At 51.8% G+C, this 10,455-nt stretch overlaps 1 protein-coding gene across 1 annotated transcript in view; it reads left to right on the forward strand.

The window, feature by feature from the left end:
* The first annotated feature begins 1,568 nt into the window (after positions 1-1,568).
* Positions 1,569-10,455, forward strand: part of FOXJ2 (forkhead box J2) — a 22,666-nt gene continuing 13,779 nt past the window's right edge. The window contains exons 1-2 of the mRNA XM_017512304.2: positions 1,569-2,688; positions 8,909-9,255. Coding sequence (XP_017367793.1) covers positions 8,923-9,255 — 333 coding nt within the window. The 5' untranslated portion in view covers positions 1,569-2,688; positions 8,909-8,922. The remainder of the gene's footprint in view (positions 2,689-8,908; positions 9,256-10,455) is intronic.

Consider the following 10,455-nt stretch of genomic DNA (forward strand, 5'->3'; position numbering starts at 1 on the left):
GCCATCATGCCTGGCTAATTTTTGTATTTTTAGTAGAGACAGGGTTTCGCCATATTGGCCAGGCTGGTCTCCAACTCCTGACCTTGTGATCCGTCCGCCTCGGCCTCCCAAAATGCTGAGATTACAGGCGCGGGCCAGCTCCTCGACCTTCGGCTAATTTTTATATTTTTAGTAGAGACGGGGGTTTCACCATGTTGGCCAGGCTGGTTTCGAATTCCTGACCTCAAGTGATTCGCCTGCCTGGGCTTCTCAAGGTGTTGGAATTACAGGCGTGAGCCACCGCACCTGGCCTCATATTATCCTATGTTATATAAAGTAGGGAGTATGCCGAGGCCGTGGCTCATGCCTGTAATCCCAGAACTTTGGAGGCCTAAGGCGGGAGGATAGTTTAACCCCAGGAATTCAAGACCAACCTGGGTGGCGTGGTAAGACCCAGTCTCTGTTAAAAGAAAGAAAGAAGGGAGGGAGGGAGGGAGGGAGGGAGGGAAAGGAAGGAAGAAAGAAGGAAGGAAGGAAGGAAGGAAGGAAGGAAGGAAGGAAGGAAGGAAGTTAGTTTGAGAAAAGTTTAAAAAGCCAGAGTATGGGCCGGGCGCGGTGGCTCACACCTGTAATCGCAGCACTTTGGGAGGCCGAGGCAGGCGGATCGCGAGGTCAGGAGTTCGAGACCATCCTGGCCATGGTGAAACCCCGTCTCTACTAAAAACACAAAAATTAGCTGGGCATGGTGGCGCTCGCCCGTAATCTCAGCTACTCCGGAGGCTGAGGCAGGAGAATCGCTTGAACCCGGGAGGCGAAGTTTGCAGTGAGTTAAGATCGCACCACTGTCCTCCAGCCTGGGCGACAGAGAGAAACGCCGAAGGGGTCGGGGGGGAGGGACGGGAAAGCGAGAGTATGAAATATATAAGAATTTGGAGCAGAACAATATGATTGCAGGATATGACAGCTGTGAAGGGTAAGCAGGCAGAGTATGAAGGTCCCTTCTCCGCTGAACCAGATTGCAGAAAATAAAGGGGCCATGCCCAAGTTTGCGAAGCTGGAACGAGGAACAGGACCCAGATCTGATGTTTACTTCCCCGTTACACGCTCATTTTTCATGTATCCACTCATTGAAGGAGCATTCACTAAATTCCAGGACGACATCAGGGAAACACATAAAGTTCACCCAATCTTCACCTCAAGGCTCACGATCCTTTATAAAGTATCTGGAGGCAAAGAGAAGTCCATCAAGGACAGTCCGGAGAAAGCTGGGGCCGTTCATCGGCTCAGGGAGTCCAGCGGAGTGAAACGCCGGGGCCGGAGTGTCAGCGGGGGCGCACGGTGGACGGTGTGCACGAGGGGCTCTCCGGGCCGCGAGCAGCGCGCTGTCGCCCCGGTAGACGGCGGGTTCCCGCAGCGACGCGGCCGCAGGGGCGCGAAGGGCGCGAGGCCCCGTCGTGAGCGCGGCCGGGGCTCTCCAGGCGGGGCGCACACCCGGGAGGCGCGGCTCCTCCTTAACCCGCGCGGGGAGGCGGCGGCGGCGGGGGAGGGAGGGGAGGGAGGGGCGGGAGCGCGGCGCGGAGGCCGGGGAGGAGCCGGGGCCTGCAGCGGAGCCGCGCCGAGCCCGAGCCCGCGCCGAGCCCTCACACTGTCCGTCCGCCCTCTGCTTCCCCGGGAGCCGGGACGGGCCGGAGCCCGAGCGGTGGCAGCGCGGGGAGCCCCACGCGCCGAAGGGAGCGCACCGGACAGGACGGCCCTAGAGGAGGCGCTGCCGCCGCAGTAGCGGGGACCGGAGTCTCGAGCCGCGGCCTCCCGGACGGGGCTGCCCAGGCCAGCTCAGGGAGAGCCGGGAGTGCGAAAACCCCACCCTCGGAGGCACCCCGGGAGCGGACGCGGGAGCGGGGACGCGAGCCACCTCTCCCCGGTCGGAGAAGACCCTTACCGCTCGGGTGAGGGAAAGAAGAGACCCCTGGAGGGGACGCGTCTCTCGTGCCTAGAGGCGAGGAAGACCCCTGTACTGGCCGGGGAGGAGACCCCAGAAGTGGAAAGAGGGGAGCTTTCCTTAGGGAAGCAGAGTGAGACCACCCTAGCGCGCCTCCGCCCCTCCAAACACACACTCTCAACAGTTCAGGACTTTCGAGGCAAAGAGAGAGGGGGCTGTGCCTGTGGAGTAGGCACCCTCGGCCCCCCAGAATTCACAGGGCACGGGAGTCCTTACGTTCAGAAGCCACTCCAGGGAAAGAAGAGGAATTGGCTTTCAGCTGGAGAGGGGAGGACCTCCCCCTCAACTTCCTCGTGCCTAGACAGTGGAACGGGGTAGAGCCCCTCCGCTCAGATCTCCAGCAGACAGAAACAGCCCTCCACCCCAGAAAGATCCAGTTTGGGGGGGAGGGGAACTCCCCCAAGGGGGAGGAGACAACTCCTGGTTGGGAGAGGCTCCTCCCCTCCTCCCCAGGGTAACGAGCAGGGTGTGGGGGGTGTGCCACCTTCCCCAAGTAGGACCTCCTTCTCCTCCCCCTCCGCCTCCTCCTCCCCTGACTCCTCATCCTCAGGGGACCCAGTTCCCCTCACCAACTTGGGAGGCTCAGCCAAGTACAGGAAGAGCCACTGAGGATGAGAGCCGTCATCCGCCTCTGAAGAGGGGAATCCCTCCACCCCCGAATTCCAGTACCAGGTGGTTCCCTCCCTTTGCCGGGGGAACCTTGGAGACAGGTCAGTGCTTTCTTTCATCTTCTCTCTGTCATCGTCTGGCACGAGTGGGTGCAGGGGGCCGAGATGGTGGATCGTGGGTTTCACTAGTGGGGATGATAGAGTGATGATGACTCAGAAAATCCACTGGGAAATGTGTTCCAAGGGAGCTGCTGGATTTGAACCCACATCTGGCTGCAGAGGCTCTGAGAAATGGGTTTCTTCGTGTTTGGGGACTAAAGGAATGGGATTGATTTTAGGTCCCTAGGGAACTGGGTGTTTTCATGCTGAGGAAAAAGGATGTCAGAAAACGGCTGTAAAGGGATGGGATTGATTTGAGGTCCCTAGGGAACTGGGTGTTTTCATGCTGAGGAAAAGGGATACCAGAAAACGGCTGCATTTTGAGAACATGCGTATAGCACCCTTCGCCTGGGGCCTTTTCACCTGGAGAGTGGGCTCTCATCAAAGTCATGGTGGCATCTGGCGTCCTGGCCTTGCCCAGGGCATGCCGAGGTCAGCTTCGCATTGGCCAGAGGTGTTAGTTGCCTCCAGCTTACGGCCTTGACAAGAAAAGCAACCTGTTCCTACTCATCCTGTCTCCAACACCAAGAGGCCTCCTCTCCTAACATTTCCATTCCTAGCTGGATGTATGCCTCTGCCCGTAAAATCCAAAGGGAAAATGGAAATCCCACATGTTCTGAGGCGAGCAGAAAGTGTGCAGGGGAATGCCAACTCCTGGGGTGAAATGCTTCCTTGATGCTGCCCCAGTGTCCTTCTCCACTCGTGTTTTTTGCTCACAATTCTTCAGGGAAAATGCGATCCTGGATACGAAGGAAAGAGGGCTGCTGCTCCGCTTCTGTCCCCTTCCATCTAAATCAGTTGACCACTGGGAAGATTTGACTTTTGAGGAGTATATAAAATTTTCTTCCAGAAAAGTACCTAAGACTCTCATCCTCTCCCTTCCTGTTTCTTGTTTAGTTCTGAGTCTCCGGAACCTTGTGTTAAAGTTTTCTTTCATCAGCTAGGGAATTATCAAAGTCCAGAATCTTCAGAAAAAGCAGGAAAAGGGTACCAGGAAATCCTCCTTGTGAAGCCTGGGCTGTTTTTAGGAGAGGTCACTAGCTGGGTGTCTGCTTTCCTGCCTTGCCATTAGCAGATACCCTATCTTCTTTCTCACAGCAAGGCCAAGTTGTGAAGGAGGCTTCATCTGACTTGGGTTTTCATATTTTCTCCTCTTTCTGGGGTATGGGTCAGGTCTGCCTGAGTTCCTGAGTACATTCACTTGTCTTGGAAGTTACCTGTTCATGTGGTATAGGAGATAGGGCACAGGTTTGTGCGGCTGTGCAGTAGGACAACATGCACATACTTCTTAATTCAGGTGAGTGTGGCTCTCTCTGTTTCGAGTGGGTATGTGTGTGGAGACAGGTACTTATGAGCTTTCAGACTATACTTCGGTTACCTAGAATTGTATGTTTCTGGTGAGCCTTTAGAAGCAGGTGCCCCTGCACCACCTGAGGAGAAAGGCTCGGCCTCCCCCGGGCAGTGGGAGCCCTCATGACTGTCTACAGGACAGTCCTTTAAGCAGCAGGGAAGCCCAGTCTCAGGTTGGGATCATTTCTTCTAGGACCAATAAGAGAGCTTCACTGCTGATACCTCTAGTCTCAAAAGGATGAGGATCCTTGACTCCTAACTCCAGAACTCCCTCCCCCACCTTTTACAAAAGAGCCCACTCTAGTTAACAACAGCCCTGTTTCTTTCAAAGCACTTCATCAGATGCTGGTGTGCACCTGCCTGAATGGCTCAGGGTGAACTGGATCACACCTCCAAGTACACCACGTGCAATTTAACTGGCCCTGCCTGCACTGAGTTTCCGAACCCTCCTTGCCTCTCGAATCAGCTAGAAGCAGGTGGCTATTGGGTGGGATTAACTGTGGTTTAGAGAGTGTATTTTCCCAAACCATGCCTTAAACCTAGTTCTCCTGGAAGATAAGAGAGGATGGTCCCTCATTCCTTCATTCTTGGAGTCTTCCTGATCCTAGCATTAGCAATACTGGATGGTATCCAAAGGAAACATTTGAGAGTGTGACATCCTGAAAACCACTGCGGACTCAGAGCAGGCTTTGTAATGCAAACCACTGCAGGCTTGCAGCTTCCACTCCTGTATCTATAGTCTGTCAGTTTGCTAATTTTTAACTTCTAGTGTTGTCTTTTTTCCCCCAGTCAAAAACTATAGCTACACTTAAATAGCACTTAGTAAGTGCTCTAAAAATATTAACTGAAGGTAATCCTTACAACAATCAAAATAGTGGAGCTGGGATTGAAACCCGGGCAGCCTAACTCCTCATGTGCTCCACCTCGCCACTGCCCTGTTCGTTCTGACGTTCTGTACAGGGCAGGAATGTATCACACCTTAATACCTGACATTGGCATTAGAACAATTAGTGGCCTTTCAGATAAAATGGGAAGAAAACAGAGCCTGTTATTGTGGATCTTCCATGTTTCACCCAGGAGCGGCCTTTCACTCCCAGAATGCCTGTCTATCTGTTTTTCTCTGCCTTTCTCCCAGTTCTGTAGTCTTCATTAGACGTCCTGTGGATGTGATGGAGCCTGCCCTTTGGCTGCCTTTCCCAGCTTCTATGGGTATTTCCTTTTAGTCTTCCAGCACACACAGAAGAATGTGGCCTGACTCAGGTTCTGCCCAAGCCCCGTGGCACAAGGCCCACCTGGAGAGAGAGGTCTGGGTAACTAGGTTGGTTGGACTGAGACATGGAAGTACCTCTTGTTTGCCTTTCTAATAATAGCCCTGAACATTAGCCTCGTGCCATTATTTTGGGGAGCGTGGAATGTGTGGCAGCCGCAAGCTTATTAAGCTTCATTCACTTCCCTGCAGGGACGATGCTTTGGCAGGGTTTATTAGTTCATCTCTTTTATTGAAGGGGAAAATTGAGGCATCAAGACTTCATTGGGGGCCAGGCATGGTGGCTTATGCCTGTAATCCAAGCACTTTGGGAGGCCGAGACAGGCGGATCATCTGAGGTCAGGAGTTCAAGACCAGCCTGGTCTACATGGTGAAACCCCATCTCTACTAAAAATATAAAAATTAGCTAGGCATGGTGATACCTGCCTTTAATCCCAGCTACTCAGGAGGCTGAGGCAGCAACATTGCTTCAACCTGGGAGGCGGAGGTTGCAGTGAGCCAAGATCATGCCATTGCACTCCAGCCTGGGCTACAGAGCAAGGCTTCGTCTCCAAAAAAAAAAAAAGACTTCACTGGGGAGGCAAGGGATGGTTGGGGACAGTCCAGGAGGATTTGGTTTTGGTTTGGAATAGAACCAAGGAACCTCAGTCTCTGTGGCCCTACATGCTGGGCTGCCCTTCACAAACCGGGAAGTGGGATGGGTTAAAGGAGAATGGTGCTGAAAGATTAAAAGGATCAGATGCTACAAGGTGCTTGTAGCTGGTGAGATTTGAATGTATTTTGAGTGCTGGGGCTGTGTCTGGAGAGCAGACTGGAAGGGGGCTGGCGACAGGTTAAATTTAACCTCAGGGTCCTAACCTGGTGCTGGGGTAAGGGTAGGGAAGGGCATAGAACAGCTTGCAAAGGGCTGAGAGTGCTTCCCTTTCAGGAACTCACTATGATTGGCATGTGCCAAATGGGTTCTGTAAGCCCTATAAACACTTTAGATCCACTCTCATGCCCCTGCCCAATGTTGGAAAAGTTGTTTCAAATAAAATATCAACTGGGCCGGGCGCAGTGGCTCAAGCCTGTAATCCCAGCACTTTGGGAGGCCGAGGCGGGTGGATCACGAGGTCAAGAGATCGAGACCACCCTGGTCAACATGGTGAAACCCCGTCTCTACTAAAAAATACAAAAATGAGCTGGGCGTGGTGGCGCGTGCCTGTAATCCCAGCTACTCTGGAGGCTGAGGCAGGAGAATTGCCTGAACCCAGGAGGCGGAGGTTGCGGTGAGTCGAGATCACGCCATTGCACTCCAGCCTGGGTAACAAGAGCGAAACTCCGTCTCAAAAAAAAAAAAAGAAATATCAACTGAAGGCCTCTGTGCTCTTAAGATGAGATTTCCTAGGGATCTTTAGTAGGAGATAATAGGGAATGGGGCAGAACTAATTTAGGGACCTCCCATCTGGGGAGGACCTGGGAGGACCCTGGTCGTTGGAAACCTGCTCACTGGCGTGCCACCCTTCAGCTCGGATGACCCAGCTGCAGGACCGTGATCCTGCTACAGGCACCCTGCTATAGCCCAGGGACTGGGGGGTTTTCACTTAGTAGTGTTGGAAGGTGTGAGGTTCCTGGAATGATTAAGTGTTCCTATTAGTTTCCAAGTTTCCATGGTTTAGGGCAAGGTGGTAGTGGGATGAAGAGGAGGATGGTGGCAGAGAAGCTAAGGATAAAGAGGAAAGCCTTCATGATGCTATTTATAAACAGGCCATCCCCCTTCCCCCACCCCTTTTCTTCTGTCAAGCAATTCTTGGGCACAGTTGGGTCTCTTGCTGCCCCGGCCCCTGAGGCACTAAGGTGTTTCCTTCAGCCTTGTGGAGTGTGTGTGCTGCTGGTTAGGAGCACAGGGCTGGGTACGTGTGCACACATGCAGATTGCCATCTGCGTGGGTGGGATCGTAAGGGAGAGGGAGTGAGTTAGAATGCTGACCCCTAGGAGAAAGCGTTAAGGGTTAAGGGCAGAAGAATCACTACCTAGGATAGAAGAGGGAGCTGAGACCCTGAAGGATGTATTGGGGTCAGGAGAGGGGGTGGGGGACATGGTCCTATCTGCTGTTGAGCTTTGGACTGCAAAATGTGCAGATCTGTTGTATTTGTATGTATACGCTTGTGCATAAATCTGGTGGTGGATTTAGAGATCGCTTGCCTCCTGTGTTTCTGTTCAGGATTCTGAACTTTGAAGCAATCTAGTCCTGGCTCCTCAGGAGAAATGCCCTGGTGGGACCAAGGAAGACAATGTTAGCTGGAACCTGGCGGCTGTGCAGGCACAAACCTGTTAGGCAGCAAGTGCTTAGGGGGTTGCTGGCATCAGCGCTATGGGAGTGCCAAATGGCTACCTAGTGGTTCCTGCCAGCCTCTCTAGACCCTGCAATTCAGATATCACCCATCATTCTTCACCTTCCCCCACCAAGACATCGCTGTAGCTATACCTCTCTGCTGGCAAGAGCGCCAGGCAGTGTGGGTGGCGGCAGGGTGTGCAAACATCAGGCGTAGGCGGTCTGGCAGCTCCAGGAGTTTGCATGGAGGTGCAGCGAGCGTGCCTGCCTGGCTGGGAAGGAAGGAGGGAGGAGGAGGGCGGAGAAGGGGAGCCAGCTCGAGCCCCAGAGTGGCTATTTTTAGCCAGGCTCTCTGATTGTAACCGGTAGGCACACAGCTGGGTGTCTCCCTGGCTCGGTGAAGCCCAGCAGGCTGAGAGGTGGGAGGTGCCTGTGGATGACTTCTTCCTGGTGTTGGTGTCTGTGGGCGGGAGCATGCAAGGGGTAGCTTTAAAAGTGTGAGGGCAGCTGTGAACTCAGGATGTGTTACTTCTGTGTGTGACTTTGTGCTCTGATGGTGATGTATGCTGTATACGTAGTCGTGATCTCTGTGTATGTGCTTCACTGTTTATGTGTCTGTCTGCTGATTGTCATATATAATTTATGCCCGGGATAGATCTAATATGCCTCAGGTGCACCTGTGTGTGGGATAAAAAAGGCAAGCGCTCATATCTCATACGGAACATCTTTAAAAGTGTTGGTGTGTGCCTCATCCGTGTATGTTTGTATTTTGGTAGACTTTTTCTTTATTTGTACGTTCATGCCATCTATCTATGGATGTTGTATGAAAATATAAGAGGTGTCACATGATTGGAGAATGGGCTTTAACTAATTTTACCTGCTATCTACACGGATTTTTAAAAAACCCTAATTCCTACATAGTTTAAAAATACTATGTTGTAGGGCTGCAAGTAGGGTGAATTGAGGTACTGGCTCAATCTGGTGTGAAGGTTGATCTCTTTAGTCCTACGTGGAGAGGCTTCTTGGCAGTGCTCCCCACTAAGATGTGGGGTAACTAGCACTCATCATCTGGTAGATAGACCTGCTTGGGGGTTCTGGGAACACTCGCTGGAAGACCATGCCATGGGTCTCTCATGGGAATGAGGGTGGGAAGAAACTTACTTCCTTCAAACAAAAGGATTTGAGTATTACTTGCCTCCAGTATTTTCGTCGCCTCTTTGTCTTCCCTGCAGAACCCAGAAGTACCATGGCTTCTGACCTAGAGAGTAGCCTCACCTCCATAGACTGGCTCCCCCAGCTGACCCTCCGAGCTACCATTGAGAAGCTGGGAAGTGCTTCCCAGGCTGGGCCTCCCGGGAGCAGCCGCAAGTGTTCACCAGGCTCACCCACAGATCCTAATGCCACCCTTAGCAAAGACGAGGCAGCAGTTCACCAGGATGGCAAGCCACGATACAGCTATGCCACCCTCATCACCTATGCCATCAACTCCTCTCCAGCCAAGAAGATGACCCTCAGCGAGATTTACCGCTGGATCTGTGATAACTTCCCCTATTACAAGAATGCTGGCATTGGTTGGAAGGTGGGAGTGCTTCCATAATCTTGGCTTAGGTTTAACCTTCAACAGCCTTTTCCTTTACTTTTGTTTCTTCCTGTAGCCTGTTCGGTTTACTCTGGCTTGTCTCAAAGATGTGAAAATTTAAAATCTCATATGTTCTGACCCCTACTTTTTTTCAGAGTTGAACAACTTTTTTTTTTTTTTTTTAAGGTGGGGTTTCACCATGATGGCCAGGCTGGTCTTGAACTCCTGACCTCAGGTGATCCACACACCACGGCCTCCCAAAGTGCTAGGATTACAGGTGTGAGCCACCGCGCCCGGCCGAACAACTTTTATAAGGTATACTAGGGAAACTCCAAACCATTAAGTATAGTGATGGGCATGGCAGGACGCCGTCGCTCATCACACCCTCTTATCTTCCTGTCCCTCAAAGAGGATATTCATTCATTTCACAAATGTTTATTGCCATTCTGCGATGTTCAAGTCACTGTACAAGGCATGGCATCATCCCTTCCTACCTAGAGGCAGGAATCTAATCTAGATCATCAGATTTCCATAGCTCCATTGCACAGTCATCATCCTTTGAAAAACAGCATTCCAAGACAAATAATAATACAATTAGGTTCTTTACCAACAGCTGGCTACCAAGCAAGTAAGGAGAAGTTAAGTTGTTTGGCTGGAGATGGAAAAGAAGGGGCTCCTCTCCCAAGCAAAGAAGGAAGGCCGATATGCTCAATTTTTTGGAGCAGCAGCTCATTTGTCAATTGTTGAGTAGCAATGGGAGCTTAATATGTAGTTCTCTCACTCTGTCAATCACTAGTTGACATACAAACCATGTAGTGAGTTGGAGACTATTGAAAGCATTTAGCTTTTCTTTCTTTCTCTCTTTCCTTCCTCCTTTCTTTCCTTCTGTCCTTCTTTCTTTCAACAGGGTCTTGCCCTGTCTCTCAGGCTGGATTGTAGTGGTGCAATCATGGCTTACTGCGGCTTGAGCCTGGGCTCAGGCAGTCTTCCTACTTCGGCCTCCTGAATAGCTGGGACTACAGGCATGCACCACCATGAACAGGAAATTTTTTAATTTTTGTAGAAATGGGTCTCACTATGTTGCCCAGGCTGGCCTCAAGCTCCTAGACTCAAGTGATCCTTCCATCTTGACCTCCCAAGATGCTGGAATTACAGGCATGAGCCTGGCCCATTGAGCTTTCTCTTTGTAAATATGTCCCT

Source organism: Cebus imitator, unplaced genomic scaffold, assembly GCF_001604975.1.
Source record: "Cebus imitator isolate Cc_AM_T3 unplaced genomic scaffold, Cebus_imitator-1.0 Scaffold469, whole genome shotgun sequence".
NCBI lineage: Eukaryota > Metazoa > Chordata > Mammalia > Primates > Cebidae > Cebus > Cebus imitator.